The following is a 17,897-nucleotide window of genomic DNA, read 5'->3' on the forward strand; positions in this document are numbered from 1 at the left end:
CCTTGCCCCGAGGCATGTACCCTGCTCAGAATACACAGACGAGGAGCTGAGAAGGACCTGGTTTAAGAAATTGTACAACAGCAAAACAAACAGGTACAAATATAGTGGAGTGTCCAACCAAGCCCCTGCAGCTCCAGGACGGACCGGGCTCCAGCCCACAGCCAGCAAAGGGCTCCCTGTCAGTGTGGGGGCCTGGCCCCGAGTCAGTGTCACAGCAGAGACGCCAGTCATGCTCACGACCCCTTCTTGCTGCCCTAGGGCTTCTCAGTGTGGTGTTCCTTGTTCTCTTCCTCATCCCCAGCTTGCTGCTGTAGCCACATGCCAGCATACACGCCACCCTTCTGCAGCAGTTCCTCATGCCTGTGGGGAGAGCAGAGGGGTTCAGGGTCCTGAGCTGGCCTCAGAACCAGGGAGTGGATCCCCATGGGCAGACAGTACCCAGCCCCTCTCCATGCTCACCTCCCTCGCTCCACGATGCACCCATCCTTGAGCACTAGGATCTGGTCTGCACCCACCACGGTGGAGAGCCTGCAGGGAAAGGCAGGTGTTATCCTGACTCTGAGGGGAGAGGTGTGGGAGTGGGGTTTGGATAGTGTAAGGAGATGCAATCCCAGGAACTGTCACCCCCTGAGCAGGGGACAGGTCTATGTGCCCCTCTGGGAGGGGCTGGCCAGCTCAGAATGCTCAGCACCCCCTGGATCAGCCCTTTCTTCTCATCCCTACCTATGTGCAACAACGATGGTGGTGCGGTGGGTGCAGACCTTGGCCAGTGAGGCCTGGATGTGTCTCTCAGTCTCTGTGTCGAGTGCGGATGTGGCCTGTGGGAGAGGCAAGGTGTGGGGAAAGGATGGAGGCAGTGCAGGCAGCCGCTGAGGGTGGGGCTGCTGCAGAGCGGGAGGAGGCCCTTGCCATTACCTCATCCAGCAGGATGATGCGGGGGCCCTTCAGGATGGTGCGTGCGATGGCAACACGCTGCTTCTCACCCCCACTCAGCTTCAGCCCCCGCTCCCCGACTTGCGTGTTGTATCCTACAGGCACAAGGGCGGGAACATACTGTGCTGGTGCCCTCCGAGATGGGGATGGGGACCAGGCTCTGTTGCCCAGGGAGATCCTGCTGGGACCACACAATCACCTGGCACAGCCTCTGCCCATCCCTAACCAGGAGCTGATCTAAGCCCTGGAGAGCAGGCAGGGCGAGGCAAAGCAAGGCACAGGGTCACGCAAGTGTCCCCATGGGCCATGTCACCTAAGGACACCTGTGAGCGCAGCTAGAAGGTCATGAGGAACCCTGGGATCGCAGGGGAAGATCAGGAGGGGACTGCAACTGTCTCACCATCAGGAAAGGAAAGGATGCGGTCGTGGATATCAGCAGCCCGGGCTGCCTCCTGCACCTCCTGGTCAGTGGCCAGGATCCGTCCATAGCGGATGTTGTTGGCGATGGTGTCATTGAAGAGCACTGTGTCCTGGGGCACCACCCCAATGTGAGCACGCAGCGATGCCTGTTTCACCTGGGGAGGCAGGGGGAGAGGGCTCAGGCAGATGCAAAACCCTTGCAAAGACACCCCCCCCCAAAAAACCCAATCCTGCCCCTCTGCTATGACCCCCACTCTTTGCAGGGTGTGTGCTGTAGGATCCTGTGCACCACAGGCTCAGCTGAATCTCCACCCTGTGGTGGAGCACCCTGACAGTGGCCTGGCCCTTCCCAGGGAGCCCTGGCCAGTCTCCAGCATTTCAGCCCAGGGGTCCCGCAGTCATGCCATTGACCTGGCATAGCCATCAGCCTGCAAAGGGGCCATGTGTGCTCATCCCTGCCCCTGGGGGGTGCTAGTGCCTGCACCAAGTAGCGCTGTGCGGCCCAGAGGAGCTGGTGTGTCCCCCCTCCGGGTCCCTGCAGGCCTCCCACCCTTACCTGGGATATGTCCTGCCCATCGATGCGGATGCAGCCACCTTGCACGTCGTAGAAGCGGAAGAGCAGGCGGATGATGGTGCTCTTCCCTGAGCCCGAAGGTCCCACCTGCAGGCAAAGGTAAAGGGACTTGGAGATGCCAGAGTCTCCCAGCTGCCAGTAGAGCTGGGCAGGGAAGAGTTGGCCCTGTTGGGGGTCTGTCCTTCCCACCCTCGTATTTTCCAGCCCCTCTTCCTCCATCCCACCCTCCCGCAGTGAACCCACACCCAAGCTCCTACTCTTACCAGAGCCAGAGTCTGCCCAGGCATCACAGAGAAGGAGATGTCATGCAGGATTTCTCTCCTGGAAGAGGGAGATTGAGAGGGGCTCAGGGCCACTCCACGTCCCCATATCCCCATATGTCAGGTCCCATAGCTCATTGTTCCACCCTGCACCCACCACCCCATACCCATCCATATAGCTGAAGTGCACATTCTCAAACTCGATCTGCCCAGCCTCCAAGTGCAGGTCATCAGCATTCACCACATCCTTCACCTGCCAGAGGAGAGATGTGGCCTCAGAGCTAGCCTGTCCCCAGGGCACGACCACGGGGCAACCCAGGGAATGGGGTCCAGGAAAGGCAGCACCTACCTCCTGCTCCTCGCAGAAGAGCTCAAACATGTTTTCCATGTCCACGAAGGACTTCTGGATCACCCTGGAAGGGGGGCAAAGACCAGAGAGAAGGGTTTGGAGGAGCACATCTAGAACCAGTCACCCATGGAAAGGAGGACCCCAGGCACCTCCACAGCTCTGTGTTACCTGTAGTAAGTCCCAAACCAGTTGAGTGGCGTGTAGAGCTGGATGATGTAGGTGCCAAAGAGGACAAAGTCCCCCACCTGGAAAGGACGCGGTATAGGGGTCCATCACCACCAGACCCAGAGCCCCAGCTCAGCAGGAGGCTGCCCAGGCTGGCACAAGCCTTACCTGCAGCTTGTTTTCGGTGACAAAGTAGGCACAGAGCAGGGACCCTGCCAGCAGCCCCAGACCAATGATTATGTTCTGGGTCTGGTTGAGGAGGCCCAGCGAGGCACTGACCTTCCACTCCGAGACCTGGAAGAGGCAAAGTCCTGTGGGATGCTGCTGTGTCCAAAGCAGACCCATGGTGAGCTTCATCTTCCCTGCAGGTGACTGTGAGGCTCAGCTCCTTCCCCTTCAACTCCCCCACTGGTGCTGAGCACCCCATACCTGGTACTTGACGATGGCATCATTAAAGCGGTTCACCTCATAGCTCTCTGCATTGTAGTACTTCACCTGCAGGAGACAGACCAGGGGTCAGCACCCAAATGGTCTGAGCACCAAGCAGTGCTCAGTGACTCCTCCAATGCCTACAGTACCGTCTCAAAATTGAGGAGCGAGTCCACAGCCCGCGACTTGGCATCATTGTCCCACGTGTTCATCTCCCGCCGGTACTTGGTCCTCCACTCAGTGATGAAGATGGTCAGAGCTGTGGGCAGGAGGGAGCTGCATTGGCAAGTTCCTGTCACCCCACAGCCTGGAAGCCCTGCATCCTGACCCCCCACTCACTCAGATACAGGCTCATGCACACGAAGATGATGAGGCCAAACCAGGCGCTGAAGACCGAGGTGAAGTAAACTATGCCGATGACAATGTCCGCAATGGTGGGGACAATGCTGAACACGATGTAGCTGAGGGAGGGAAGGGGGATGGCGCATCAGCCTGGCCCGGTGGGGCTGCTTGGCCACCCCCGACCTGCCACAGGCACGCTCTGACCTGAGCAAGCTGTCGATGCTGCTGGTGCCCCGGTCCACGCTGCGCAGGACCTCGCCAGTGCGACGCCCCAGGTGCCAGCGCAGGGACAACCCATGCAGGTGGGCAAAGAGCTGCACCTGCACCTGCCGGTTGGTGAACTGCTGCACCCACACCCACAGGAAGGTGCGCAGGTTGCTCACGAAGCCAGTGGAGCCTGCAGGGCAACATGAAAAGGTCAACCGGGATCAGCCCCCCTGGGGCATGAAGCAAGATTCAGAAAGCCCAGCTGGGAAAGGGGGATTTGGGATGAGGTCCACCTGCTGTCCCCAGCCCAGGATCAGCACTGGTTGCTGCTTCCAAGAGAGAACAGCAGTTATGGGGGATAAGGGCATCCCTGGCCACTCCAGCCCTGGCAAGACGTTCCCCACCCTGTCTCTCCCCAGTGCCCTGTCCTTCCCAGTGGTCCTTACCAGCACCTCCACCCTGCAGGAATTTCAGCCCCACGTAGCTGCAGACAGTCCAGGCCAGGGTGTGCCAGGGAGCGCCCACTGTCAGCTCATTCACTGAGGAGAGGGAGGCAAGGGTGAGGATGGAGGGGCAGGAAGCATTATTGGGTGCCCATGGGAACAAGCCCCAGCACTTAGTGCTGGTCCCTGACACCCTAGATTCTGCTCCTACCAGCCCCCTGCAGCACACCTCCCAGCACTTGGTGAGGCCATGAGCAGCCTCACATGCTGAGCTCCAGGTGTCTCACCAATGTTCTTGTAGTAGATAGGGACGAAGACATTGATCGCCCGCTCCAGTCCCATGAGCGCCATGCAGAACAACACCAGCCCCTGCAGCAGGTGGTTGCCTCTGGGCCACATGTATGGCACCAGTAGCCGCAGCTTCCTCCGGAAATCCTTCCAGGTGGAGGTGGTCCTGCTGGCATTGGTCAGGAGCAGCTGTGGGAGAGCAGAGCAAGGGTCACTGCCTTGGCACCCCAACCCAGGTAGCAATGGCCCTGGGGAACACTTCATCAAGGAAACCATCCGTCCTCCCAGAGTGCCCACTCCATCCTCACAGCAGGGCCCCATCCTGCTGACAGTGGGCAGGGAGCTTGGGCAGCCCCAAACCTCACCCCTCCCACGTCTCCTGAAGATGCTGATTCCAGGACAGCTGTATTTCCATTTTATCCCCAGCTCCTCCCTGGAGGATGTCCTAAAATTGCTCCAGCCTTGGGACTCACCTGGCTGTTCTCCACATCCCGTTCCTCCTCATTGATCAGCAGCATGTATGGCTGGCGGGGCAGCCCTGGGGCTTTCATACCCAGGATGAAGAGCATGAATGTGCAGATGTAACGCAGTAGCCAGAAGCCAAACTGCACCTGGATGGAGAGTGTGGGGTCAGTGTCACAACCAGCCCTCAGCACAACCCTGGGCATGGAATGGGTACGAGCTGAGAGAGACAATGATTGGGGCATGGAGATGGGATGCAGTGCAGCCAGGAGAGAGGGGACACCCCACACAGCTCAATGGGAGCCCCTGCTTGAGCACAGCACCTCAGGCAGCACCCAGACCCCTTTCTTCCTCCCTGCCACATCTCGTTCTGTGCCCTCTGGCTCTGGGTGCACCAGCCCTGGGGGGAGCAGAGGGTAAAAGGAATGTGGGAAGCAGGCAGATACCCCCACCTCTGCACTTGGGTCTGGGCCAGGCAGAAGCAGGAGATGAGCTGAATGGTGGAATGGAGAGATGTGTGATAGATAAGCTTGGGGCCAAGGCACGTGGAAGATGTGTGGGTGCAACCCAGGAGCGTAAACACCCTGGGCATGGCAGATCATGGCATGCACATCCCATTCCTGCACTGTGATGGTGCAGGTCACCCCCCGGTGCCAGAAAAGGTTCCATCCCTGCCCAGAGCCCACCAGCTCACCTTCTGGTTGGTGTCCTCCAGTGCCCACCACCACAGCGGGCTCCTCCAGCACACCAGGGTCAGGTTCTCGGCAGCAAAGGCCAGCGCCCAGAAGAGGAGGAGGACAGTGCCATGGCCCCGTGTCCGGTCGTGCGCCAGCACCCGCGTACGCTCCAGTTGCAGGAGGGCGATGGCGCAGCCCCAGCTGAGGGCCCAGAGGCAGGCGTGCAGCAACATGTACCCGTAGAGTCGTCCCAGCCCCACTCCTTGCCACAGCAGCCCACCGAAGGGCTGCAGGGCCAGGAGCAGGGACAGCAGGACCTGGCCACGGTAGAGGCGGGAGTGGAGGATGTACTTGGGCTCCATGGCACGGCCAAAGCGGGCATAGCAGGCATACTGCAGAGCGCCCAGCAACAGGCAGATGCTCAGCAGCACGGCCGGCACCAGTGTGAAGAAGAAGCAGGGCTGGAAGCCCTGCTGGACCCAGGCCTGGGCAATGGAGCTGTTGCCCTCACAGTAGCCCCCCAGCATGGCCATCCTGGCAGGTCACCAGCTGTAGAGAGAAGAGGATCTGAGGACACGTTTCAGGATGGGCTGTAGTACGGCTACACAAAGGGACCCACGGTGGGATGGCATGGCCAAGCAGCAGGGGCCCTCATGGGACAGGGGCAAGCACCACTGCACACGGGCACACAGGATGTGCTGCATGCAACACACACAGAGCTGTGTGTGCAAGCAGGGCTAGCTTTGCGTAAGGATGACCACGAGCACCACACTAGGACCTGCTGTGTGCCCTGGACGGGGGGGCAACACTGGACTGGGTCCCTCAGAGCCACCCGGGCCCCTGGGGAAGCTCTCGGACAGGGGGACAACGGAAGACGAAGGAATAGGAAGGCAGAGGGGTGCTGGGACCAGTCTTGAGTGGGAGGGAACAACGGGGGTGATGCAGCAGCAGTGCGGGGCGGGGGTGGAGGCGGGCATGCGGAGGATGCTCGGGGAACCGCGAGGCCGAGCAGAGGAGAGGCAAGGGCAAAGCCGGGGACACACCGGGGAAACGTTCGCGCAGAGCAAGGCAGGGGCGGGGCCGGGCCGGCCCAATGCCCCGGCAGTGTCGGTGCCGCTCAGCCGTGCAGCCGCCACGCCTGCCCCATCCGACCCCGCTCACCTGCCCCGCGCCCGCGGCCTCGGCCCGCTCCAGGCCCCGCGCCACCGCTGCCAGCCGGGCCCCGGCGCCTCTCTGCCCCGCACCGCCCCGCGCCGCGCCCTGCACTGCGCCGCGCCCGCCCCGCCAGGATCCTGCCCGCCGGCCCTCCCTTCCCGGCGCCGGCACTGCAACCCCAGCGTGTGTCCCTTCCCCGGGCTCCGTTGCCCAGCCCCGGCAGTATGGACCTGCCCCCGCAGCGCCGGGCAGGGGGAGGTGCCAGTGCAGTGGGACGCCCTACTGGGCCGGGGGCGGTCCCCGCAGCCGAGGTGAGATGCCCCGTTCCCGCTTATCGCCGCCGCCAGCCCGGCCCTGCAGTGCCGCGATAGCCTCCGGAGCCCCAGCGGGGCCCTCCCGCCGCAGAGGTCAGGCAGGACGAGGCACTGCCCTCCCGGGGATAAATATAGCCCTTGCCTCCCCCCGCGGCCGGGACCGTGCTCCTGGCCACCGGAGCCTCCTCCGGGCTCCTCGCAGCTCCCATCTGCCATGGCAGGCATTCTGCTCAGCGGTTTCCTCGGTGCCCCGTACCGTGGCTGGGCCCAGGTGGGCTGCGCAGTGCCGTAGAGCGAAGGGAGACTCGGACGCGGGAAGGGATGATACACCCCATCTTTATTAGACGGCTATACAGCTGTACAGCGAGGGCATGAGGGTGCGGTACCGCGCTCCTCAGGGACCCCCGCACGCCCCGGAGGAGATGAGGAAGAGTGGCTCGCCATGCACATGGGACACTGACACAAGCACAACATGCGGCAAAGTCTCAGGCCTGCTCTGCCCGGCCTTTCCCTTCTGACAGCCCAGGGAAAGGCCTAGGCTGTCCCCTTGGGCACTGCCTGTAGCCACTCAGCTTACAGACCAGCAGCAACAGTACTGGGAAGCCCAAACACAGTGTCCCACAGCCCCAGAGAGGCTCACCTCGAGCAGGGCAGCAGCCTGGGCAACCAGGGAAGCCACTGGAAAGCTTGGGTTCCTGGGGATTTGCTTTCAGTTTCCTTTCACCAAGCCATGACAGTCCCAAGCCAAAGCTGCTGTGGGGCTGTTGCAGCCACTCCTCCATGGAAAGACCCCAGCAACATCCAGGTCCACAGAGCCCTGACCCCAGCACTGAAGAGCTGAACTCCACCCAAGCTATGCTTTAGCATGCTCTGTTTGATCTCATACAGACCCCAGAGCAACTGTAGCCCCAGCCCAGCCCTTTCCATGGCAGCAGGGAGCCTGCTACCTCAAAGAGCCTGACCCTGCACAAGCCCCTCAGCCCTGCTCATGCCCGGGCTACATAGGTGTAGTACCCCTGGGAGTAGGTGGCTTGGCAGCACATTCTGTCCCATGCTCAAAGGGCAGAGGGCAATAACCCTGGCAGGGGAAGAGGGGTGGCCCTGGACTCCAGGGACAGCAGAGGGCTCGCAGTGTGCAGTGCTTGCAGAGGGCATGGCAAAAGCAAGCAGCCCCTGCCAGAGGCAAGAAGAATGGAAAGCAAATCCTGGCAAGAGTTAGCTGGGATGCAAATCCTCAGAAGCTGCAAAGAGAAGAGAGGGAAACCAGAAGGATGGTGGGAAGGTCTCGTCTGAGGCTACACGGCACAGCTGGGATCCTGATTCCCCACCATGATCCCCAGGCTGAGCTCTCTTCTTCAGGACTCCTATCCAGGCATGACACAGCTGCTTGGTACATGGTCTCCACAGCAGCTGAAACCATGTTGCAAGCAAAAGGAAGGTTTCAGGAGGAAAGGAGGAGCTGTGAGCCTCTGGGCGAGATGCACCAAAACCTTTGCCTGGGGAAGAGGAAAGGCCCACTTCCACAGGAAGAGCATCAGGACAGACCCAATGCAACAGCACCTGGGCATGGGGAAAAAGGCCTTTTTTGTGCCTGGAGAGAAGGAACCAACACACAGAGCACAAGACTTTCAGGATGGGCTCTGAAGGGGCTGTGAGCACTACCCGGAGAGCCCAGCTGCTCCACACTGGGGTCTCTTTGGCACTGCAGGAGGGCCCACTAGCAGCCTGCATCCCATGGGTGCTGCACAGGGGGAAGATGCTGCTGCCCCAGCCCAGAGGCATGGCACGGAGGCTGCCAGATGGGAGGGACATCAGGGACCCAGGACTTTCATCTCACTGACCCTTTCTTGCATGCAGGGAATGGACCAGCTGTTGTGAGAGTCAGGGAAGAGCTGCAGTATCCTGGGATTGAGCCAGAGCTGTTCCCACCAGCTCTATATCCCACCCGTACTCACAGCAGCAGCTACCAGGGCCCATCCCTCTGCAGGGTGCTGAGGCAGAGGGGTGGGTTACTGCCCCACTGCTGTCCTGCTCAGGGCTGAGAGGCACAACACTGGTCCCCTCTGGAAGGACAAGCATGGTCCTGGGCACCTCCTCAGGGTTGCAGGCAGGGCAGTGTGGTGCTACAAACTGAGCTAGACCACCCTCAACAACTCCTGCCCTCATTTTGGAGGCAGGGCCCAGCTCCGGAAGGACATCTGGATAAAGCTGGTGCCATCTCACATCCCTTCAAAGAGCAGCTGCTGCTGCCACCTCCAAGACAGTCCACAGCTCCTCGATGCTAGTCCTGTCACGTCAGCTTCCACAGCCTCTGCAGAGATCCTCCGACACGGACGACACAGATGTGAACACAGACACATGTATGTACTCACACACGCATTCACCCCACAAGTCAGAGTGGTGTTGACTTGACACATGGCTGGACACAAGGTGCCACAGCAAAGCAGCCAGCCTGGCAGTTTTGTCTCTTCGGCAATTGATGGCAACAAAATGTCCACTCAGGACAGGAGAAGAATCAGGCCGATGCCACATCCTGCTGCCCAGGTGGCTCCCAGTCTGCAAGCCCCATGAGATTCCCCAGTCTACAAGGCTATACCTGCAAGACAGAGAGGGAAGGTGACACCTACTGGGACCAGCTGCCAGCACCCCAACCTGACATGCAGAGTACCCTGTGGCCCTCTGAGCCACAGCCCCTACCTTGTGGATCTGTGGCGGAAGCTCATCCTCTGAGCTCTCCTCTGGCACAGGCTCTGGGTGCCTTGCTGACTGCCCATCCTCGGCCCAACCTCCCAGAGGGAGACGGGAGAAGTGTGATGGAGCTCTGTGCACTGTGCCTGGGTCTGCAGGAGAGGCAAGAAGGAAGATTAGCTACCTGGGGGACTGCTAGTGCTCAGCAGCAGGCAAGTTGCTTGTGCCAGTCCATAAAGGGCATGGGTTATTGGGCTCAGACCTCTGCCCTGGCTCCCACACCTGTGATGCCCCCGTATCGCCGCTGGAAGCCAGTCTGCAGCGTGGCTGTCTCCTCGGTGGGCTGCCGCGGCGAGGAGAAGGGGTAGCTGGCAGAGCGAGGAATGGGGACGGGGCCACCCCGCTGAGTGTCCAGCTCTTCGTGGGCGCTCTCCCCGCTCTCGTCGCTCTCTCGTCGGTGCCAAGTGTGCCGCTCAGGCTCCAGCTGGGCGTGCTGCTTGTGCAACTGCATGACAAAGCACGAGTGACTCAGCTGCGTGGGAGAGCCCATACGCCCAAACACACCCTCTCTGCAGCACTGCACACACTCGGTCTCCAGGTCACAACAGACAGGGCAGCCCAGGAGCAAGGCAGCCTGCTTTGCTCCACACCCCTCTGTCCAGCCCGGCTCTGGGTTGCTCACCTCGTGCATGTAGAGTGCATGGAGACTCATCTCAGTGGAGGCATACTCCGACAGGATCATGCTCTGGAGCTGACCCTCCCAGGCGCTGCTCCCCGAGCTCATGGTCCTCGCATCGGCACTGCCATGAGACACACAAGTGGTGTTTGGTGCTCAGGTAGCCCCACACTGCCCAGCCCCTCTACACTCTAATGTCAGGCTCATAGAGATCTGCTCCTGAATTGGGTAGGAACAGTTCCTACCCAGTTCCTTCCGCGGTACCTCCCCAAATGCACAAGGTGACCAGCCCTGTTATGGCACTGCCTCTTCCCTATGGGGGTCTCTCACCACTGTGATACCTACAGAACAACAGGACCTCTACCCTGTCCTTTGGGGCCAGCCTAAGCACCTCAGTCTAACTGTACTTTTGAGTATGTCCCTTGCTGTCCCGGGCTGCAGAGAAAAATGCCACCATGCACCTAGGACAACAGGATGGCAGTTGGGCATGGGGTAAAGGAATGTGCAAGGTCTGCCCCTCTCCAGCTGGCACCTTACCCAGAGGCTGTCATGGCACTGGTGCCACGAGGCTGGGCTCCCTCTCCATCCCTCCCTGCCGCCTGAAAGCTGCTGGGAGGCTGCTGGGTAGACTGGAGTGGGGAGAAGGAACGTAGGGCCGAGGCCACTTCAGAGAGATGGCGGGATGCCTGTCCGTCCCGGCTCATGTGGAAGCCCAGTGCTGAGGAGCCTGCTATCACATTGGCAATCAGGCTGTGAGGCTGCAGAGTTGAAGGAGAGAGAGTCACTGTCCTGTGCAGAGCTGGAGAAATGATCCCCACCAGCAGCACACAGCTGCGACACCTCAGCTATTCCAGCCCCTCTCCCACCTCACAGAGCTCCAGGACAGCCTTCTGTCTTCTCCTGAAACCCTGAAGTGTCCCAGTTAGTGCTATTCTATCACATTTGCATCCCCACATACATCCCAGGCAAGGGCAAAATTGCCTAGAGGGTCTGAGGATCAGTTTGCCAGCATCGAGCAAGCACCCCAAGAACACCCTGCATTCCCTGAGCCCAGGCACCTCTGATTCTGACTGCAGGGACTGGATGGAGCTGAAGAGGGCATTTTCAGGGAGCACAGCCTGCTGAGCCAGCGCCACGCTGCTATCTCGGTGCACCCGTTCCTTCAGGAAGCCAATGAAAGCTGTGCTCTCACGGGGCGGCTGCCACTTGGGGTTGGTGATGGCAAAGTGCATGAGGGACAACTCCGTCTTGCCGTCCTCGGCCTGCTGGTAAATGGAGGCCTCCGTCTTTCCTGCCGACATCCACTGCAGACAACAGAAAAGTAATGAGGGACAGGGTCTGCTTTGAAACCCAGCCAGGCCTGGGAATCCTGCAATCAGACTGGGCAAAGCATGCAACACCCAGCACAAGCTGGGCTGCAGCTCCCTGTGTAGCAGGTGCTACACCAAAAGTCCCACATTCATTCAGCCCTCACAGCCTGGAGAAGAAGCAACAAGCATGGAGTCTTCCACCTCCCAGAACGAGCATCACTGCAAGGGAACTGGAGCTGGGGACAGTCACAAAATATGGAGCTGAACGCCTTGTCTTGCACTCTACAGCTCACAGCAGGAGTGATTGCAGCCAACAAATGACTGTTCTTAAAAGCTTCCCACCACTGAATTCACCCCCTCCCTAGTTCATGACTCTGTCACTAGGGAGTCTTTCCCTAGACAAGTAACCTAAATTCCCAGGCACAGGAAACAGATGAATCCCTTTTCCCTCCGTACTAGATTTTACATAATGGAAAATGCTTCCCATTTCCTCAAGGCTGCCTCTCTCTTGAGCACAACCAACCCAGCTTCTTCACATCAGTTCTTAGTGGTCACACTTTCTAAATGTCCAAATATCCCCATTCCTCTCTCCTGAGGACACAAGACTCTTGATTGTGAAGACAGGCAACGGCGTCAAAGAAATGACAAAGCCTGGTTCAGAAAGTATCTGGTCAATAATCACAGCTGGGCCACAAGAGCCTTCTGGGGCTGGTGATCTATGTTGGCAAACGCAGACACCCTACCCGGAGGTGAGTGGCTGGGCTGTGGGCTGAGTTAGGGCCTCTCATAGGTCTAAAGGACCAGACATGCTGGTGGGCAGCCCAGGCTGCTCTCCCACCTCCCATGGCACCTACCGCCGGGTGGCCATGCTGGCGCACATCCATCTGGGCGAAGGAGCAGGTGTCACCCACACCCACCACCTCCACAGTGAAGTTGCGGAAGAAGTCAACAATGTCCAAGGACTTGGGCCGCAGGAAGATGATGAGGATCAGGGGTGTAATAATGGGACTCAGGAGCTCCTCCAGGATGAAGACCTGAGCACAGACAGATGGGTTCAGCACAAGCTTGAGGATGTCAAAAAACCCACAATCCCAAAGCCAGCCCCCAGATCCAGCCCTCCATCTCCTGGGCAGGGTGTCTCTGAGAACGCTGCCCTGCTCCTCTAGCAGCCCAGGAGCTGCTCAGCTCTCCAGCAGCTTCTTCCTCCTGCAGGGATGGGGCAGAGTCCACAGCCCTGCCCCACACAAGCCAAGCTCACCGCTTTGTACTGGAAGAGCTGGGCAAACTCATCCCTGGTCTCGTAGCGGTGGGCGTTGCCCTGCCAGTGGTCAGGCATGTAGTGGATGTGTGCCAGGATGACTCGCAGCAGCTGCTCTGGGCAAAACACCAGGTGCTGGTCAGGAATGAAAGACCTGCAGGACAGGACAGGGAAACATCACAGCATCACACCTCAGTTCCTGTGAGGCGTCATCCTAGGAGGGCAGGGTGACTGCCCCATATCACAGCTCCACCTGTAACCTTCCTGCCAGCCCAGCCCTTCATATCATGCAATTACTGCACCCAGGATCACCGCTACCCCCTTTCTTCTGCTTGGTCCTGCCTCTCCCCAGCTGTGCCCCTCACTCAGGCAGATTCACATCCATTTGCAAGCAAAGAGCATGTTTACATGGATTACCAGCCCCACTGCTCCCCACAGCGCTGCCAGGAGCACAGGGGCAGCATAGACCCAACCTCACCTGCACACCGTGATGCCCACCCCGAGCAGGGTGACCGTGGTCAGGACATGCTCGACTGCCAGCACGTCCTCATCATAGATGGTGAGAGCGATGAGCACGGCCAGGATGGAGCCAGCAAAGAAAGCCACGTTCTTGGCCACGATGGTGAGAAGCGGGGAGATAAAGCAGTTCATGTACTTGGAAGCTGGCTTGTACCCCTTGCTGAGGCGTGAGTGCAGTTCATGATCCAGCTCATTGAAGTGACGGAGGTAACAGCGGCCATAGAGAGACCAGCAGCGGGCGCCCAGGCTGCCCGGCTCCCGCTTCAGGATCTCCGTGTAGCTGAAGAAAGCATAGAGGATCTGCCAGATGAGGATGAGGGGGCAGAGGAGGAAGTTAGCAATGCCAATCCAGAGGATGCGAGTGCTAAGCTTCTCAGCCAGCTCTAGGCGGTTCCCGGCCCGCTTGTACTCAGCCTTCAGGCTCCACTCGTTCTCAAAGAGGGAGCCAGGACCCCAGAAGAAGATGAGCTCAAAGTTGTACTTGAGCCCACGTGTGTAGAAGACTGTGTCTCCCAGCAGTGGTAGGCGGAAGCGGATGGGCAGCAGTGACTTGTTCACCATGGCCACCATGTAGTTCTTGAAGCGGAGGATGCGGTGATAGATGTCCAGCTCTGTCAGCTCCTTCTTGTGGATGCAGATCTGGTGCTCCTTCTGGATCTGCACTATGCGGGCCTGCACCTCCTGCCAGGTGTAGTAGGGCAAGGTGGACTGGAAGGGGACAAGCAGCAAGATTAGGGGCAGGAGGCATCCAGGGTCAGAAGCAGCAGGTCCCAGCGCACGCCTTGGGGTGCTGACAAAACCCATGCAACACCAGGACACAAGGCACCTCCTGGCACCGCTTCAGCCTGCAGTGGGCAAACCCCACACCTTGCCCTGTTGCCCTTTACCCCTGGATTAGCACAGATGACTGTTTCCCAGCCACTCACATACCAGCTGCCTTGGAGGCACAAACACAGCTCCAGGCTCCCATGGGTCCTCCCAGAGCTGCCATTTGGAGTCAGCAGGGAGACACAAACAGGGGAAGGGACTTAAGCAGTGTCCCTGAGGGAGCCCATGGAAAAGGTGGTGAGAAACTGGGCCTCTTGGCTCACCCCACCTCTCTCAAGACACTTTCTCCCTTCACGGGATGCGCACACACCTTTTCATGTTGTCCATCAGAGCAAGGACTCTGGATTAGGATGTATGTGCAAGCCTCAAACCCCACCTTTGACATGCCAATCTCCTGTGTGACCTTCAACAACTAAGTAGCTGCACGCCTTGGTTCCCCCAAAAGTAAACAAGGAAGATGAGGTTGTCCACAATCCAGAGGGGTATGAGGATATCCGTGCTTATGCCTTTTCCGTGGAAGGCAGCACAGAAAAGGCCATCAGTGAAGAATACACATATTGAGTGGCAGATGGCAGAGACGCGTGCCAGCAGGCAGAGAGGCAGGCTGGGCAGAGAGGGGTTAACATGGAATAAGCTAGCTGCTGGAGAAGAGGCTGAAGGGAGACCATGTGGTTATGGAGCAGAGGGAAGAGTGCTTTGTAGAAGTCTGAGGAGAAGCAGAGAGGCATGCAGGAAAGTTGCTTCACCCAGCAAATGCTTCCCATGACCCTCAGCATCCTCACACACAGCCCCTGGCTCGGCTACTTACCATAGGGATTTTCAGGGCATTGATGTAGAAAGAGTGAATCTCCCAGTAGCAGCAAATGTTGTAGATAAATTTGACAAGTCGGTGGATCCAGAAAACCCCAGCTATCACCAGGATGCAGATGAGGAAGCTGTTTGCCTGGATTCTGTAAGCAAGAAGAGGCAAGTAGGGGGAGACAGGCCCAGACAGGTGCCCTGAGTACCTGAGAAAGCAAGAGCAGTGGCTAACATGCCCTCCACTGCACCCACCTTGCACTGCAGACATTTGGAGGCAGGAAGGCATCTGGCAAAGTCACCTTAATGGGCTCGCTGGGATGCTGGCTGTGATTTAATGCTTTGTTGGCAAAGAGGATGTCATAATCAACACAGCTGATAAGAAAGGTGGTGAATGCCACCACAAAGATGAACTGCCTGTGAAAAAAAAAGGAGCAGGTGTGAGAGAATCACCCTTCTGCTCTCCTCCCCAAAACATGAAGCAGCCAGGGTCACACGTCACGGTGATGCATTCCCACAGCCATTGGAGCAGGAAAGCTCATGGACAATGGTTCCTCAAAGTGAAATGCAGGTTTGGGGCATGGAAAACCCTAATGAGGGGGAGACAGGACAACTATGAAAGGAGCCCTTCCACCCTCCCAGATGCATGAGCTTGGCAAATGCCTATGACTGTTCCCCAGCAGGTGTCACAGCCACAACAGAGGGGAATCTGCACTTACATGAGCTCAAAGATCTCTCCAATGAGCATGCAAGTGAAGCCATTCTTCTGATGCAGGTTATAGACGTGAAAGCTACAGTCAAGGAGAACAGCTTGGACACTCCTCTCTGATGAAGGATGGAGAAGTTTCTGTCCCACTGGTGTTCCACAGCTCCCCAGTCAAGTCTCCCTCCACTACCAGCAGAAAATCCTTCCCAACCCTCCTCAACAACAAGCTGGTTCCCCACTGCAGGAAAACATACTCTGCCCAGGTAAAGCACAACTGGAGGACTTGGTTTCATCCGTGCTCCTTTCTTCCCCCACCCAACACCCAGAACAGGGTCTGTCCCAGCACAGAGAAGAAACTCAGCCTGCCCTCAGGTTGCACAAGGATGGGTAGGGCAAGGCAGGACAACACAGAGGCAGGCAAAAATGCATTCAATGGCACCTAGCACCTATGACTGGTGTCCCTGTTTCTGACCCAGGCAATGTGGTCAGCATAACTAACACCATTCTATAAGGCAAGCAGCCATTCTCCATGACCGAGAGGGTCACCCTTTCCCCAGTTATCAGGCCCTGAGAGTCCTGTGAACCAAGTACACAAATCAAACAGATTTCTCTTTCCTCTCCCTACCAGCCTCAAGATTCCTTGGCTCCAGGCTGATTACTCTCTCCCATGCTGTCCTTGAAGGTCCCAGGCACCTGGCCAACCTGACAGAGGTGATGACCCAGTCAGAGAACACGGAAGTGTAACCCCACCCAGAGCATTGCCCACAAAATCAAGGAGTTACAAGTCCTAAGTGGGAACTTGTAACAGAACTGCTGCTGGACAGTGAGACCCAGGATCCCCCAGTAGCCAGGGACACCTCCACTTGTCATCTGCTTCCTCTGAGAACTGAGTGACTTGTATTCTTTTATAGGATTTTTGATTCTCATTATGACTGTTATACTGATATAGCAAACCATGTATTAAGATATGACCTGATCTGTAGAGAATCCATGTGATTAGAAACCATAAGCTAAGAGATGCTATAAAATTCTGTGCTGTGCTACTTAAAAAATTGTCCTACACTGATTCTGCTTACAGAAACCCTCCGCTACTCTGATTATAAATGCTATGCTAGCAATAAAATCTGTTAAGAAAATAAAGCATTAATTGTAACTACAACTTAGTACTGTCATCACTCTGCCAAGAATCCCTGGAAGCAGCTGTCTGACCCTCAGTGTCAGGTGACAGCATCCCAAGGTTTGGGGCTTCTGCCAGCCCCTCTGGAGCCGTGTGGTGTCCTACTGGAAGGGGCAGACACTGCCCAAGCTCCAAGTTACACCAAACCCCATGTTTTCCCCGCACTGAGAGCCCGTTAGGCGGGAGTTGCATCCCAACTGACCCCCGCCCTGCGAAAGGATATTCGAGAAAAGAAGAGGTCCAGGTTCTCGATGTGATGCCACGGAGCTGAAGGAAGAAGCAGCACAGGGTGAGGGGCCCTCAGCACACCCACCCCTGCTGTTGTGATCGGCACAACACACTTCTCTCCCGCTGCCCCGGGCCCCCGATGTCCCAAACCGGCCCCGCAGCCCCCACTCCCGGCTTCTCTCGGTGTCTAGCCTCTCCCCTCCGTCTCTGGCCTCTCCCCGCATCCCGCCGCCGCCAGGCCCCAACCTCCCCTGCCGCCGCTCACACTTGGCACCCTCGGGGACGTGGACAAGCAGGTCGCCGCCGCCGGGAGGGGACTCGGTGGAGGAGCTCTCCAGGCGCTGGTACTGCGTTTCGAAGTGGGCCATGGCGGGGCCCCCCCGCCGCCACCGGCCCGGCCTGGCCCGGCCCGGCCCGGCGCGGCCCGCTCGGCCCCGCCCGCGACTGGCGGCAGCGGCGCCCAATGGCGACCGCGGGGTGGGACGCGGGCGGCCAATGGGCAGGTGGGGGGCGGGCGCGGTGGCCAATGGGCGGGGGGGGCGGGCCCCGCGGCGGCGGCGGGATGTGACGGGAGGTGCTTCCGGGCCGAGCGGCGGCGGCCGCGCGTGAGCGGCGCGGGGGGTCATCGGGGTACGGCAGGTTTGGGGGTGATGGAGGTATGGCAGCTTTCGGGGGGCCGTGGAGGTATGGC

At 58.7% G+C, this 17,897-nt stretch overlaps 2 protein-coding genes across 5 annotated transcripts; both read right to left on the reverse strand.

Moving 5' to 3' along the window:
* Nucleotides 1-47: 47 nt before the first annotated feature.
* Nucleotides 48-7,112, reverse strand: ABCB6 (ATP binding cassette subfamily B member 6 (Langereis blood group)). Of its 3 annotated transcripts, none has more exons than XM_051787886.1 (20): nt 6,935-7,110; nt 5,567-6,098; nt 4,884-5,021; nt 4,410-4,599; nt 4,126-4,218; nt 3,677-3,869; nt 3,470-3,591; nt 3,280-3,389; nt 3,131-3,196; nt 2,870-2,995; nt 2,705-2,781; nt 2,537-2,600; nt 2,355-2,440; nt 2,191-2,248; nt 1,910-2,014; nt 1,334-1,508; nt 916-1,028; nt 724-818; nt 460-528; nt 48-360 (listed from the first exon to the last, which is right to left on the reverse strand). In XM_051787886.1, exons 2-20 carry the CDS (start codon nt 6,080-6,082, stop codon nt 255-257), a joined length of 2,502 nt encoding a protein of 833 aa, XP_051643846.1. In that variant the 5' UTR covers nt 6,083-6,098; nt 6,935-7,110; the 3' UTR covers nt 48-254. The 3 variants fall into 3 exon arrangements, with proteins under 3 accessions (XP_051643846.1, XP_051643845.1, XP_051643847.1); XM_051787885.1 differs by having other exon boundaries at nt 6,711-7,110; XM_051787887.1 differs by lacking the exons at nt 724-818; nt 916-1,028 and having other exon boundaries at nt 6,711-7,112.
* A 226-nt stretch (nt 7,113-7,338) lies between these two features.
* Nucleotides 7,339-17,634, reverse strand: ATG9A (autophagy related 9A). Of its 2 annotated transcripts, none has more exons than XM_051787883.1 (14): nt 17,472-17,634; nt 17,202-17,245; nt 15,815-15,879; nt 15,351-15,512; nt 15,106-15,247; nt 13,429-14,177; nt 12,951-13,104; nt 12,547-12,726; nt 11,441-11,686; nt 10,920-11,140; nt 10,389-10,506; nt 9,989-10,211; nt 9,716-9,858; nt 7,339-9,614 (listed from the first exon to the last, which is right to left on the reverse strand). In XM_051787883.1, exons 1-14 carry the CDS (start codon nt 17,572-17,574, stop codon nt 9,609-9,611), a joined length of 2,556 nt encoding a protein of 851 aa, XP_051643843.1. In that variant the 5' UTR covers nt 17,575-17,634; the 3' UTR covers nt 7,339-9,608. The 2 variants fall into 2 exon arrangements, with proteins under 2 accessions (XP_051643843.1, XP_051643844.1); XM_051787884.1 differs by having other exon boundaries at nt 17,453-17,634.
* Between the last annotated feature and the right edge of the window lie 263 nt (nt 17,635-17,897).

The sequence above is a fragment of the Manacus candei genome, unplaced genomic scaffold (assembly GCF_025592945.1).
Source record: "Manacus candei isolate 608988 ecotype Guabito, Panama unplaced genomic scaffold, ASM2559294v1 h1tg000023l, whole genome shotgun sequence".
NCBI lineage: Eukaryota > Metazoa > Chordata > Aves > Passeriformes > Pipridae > Manacus > Manacus candei.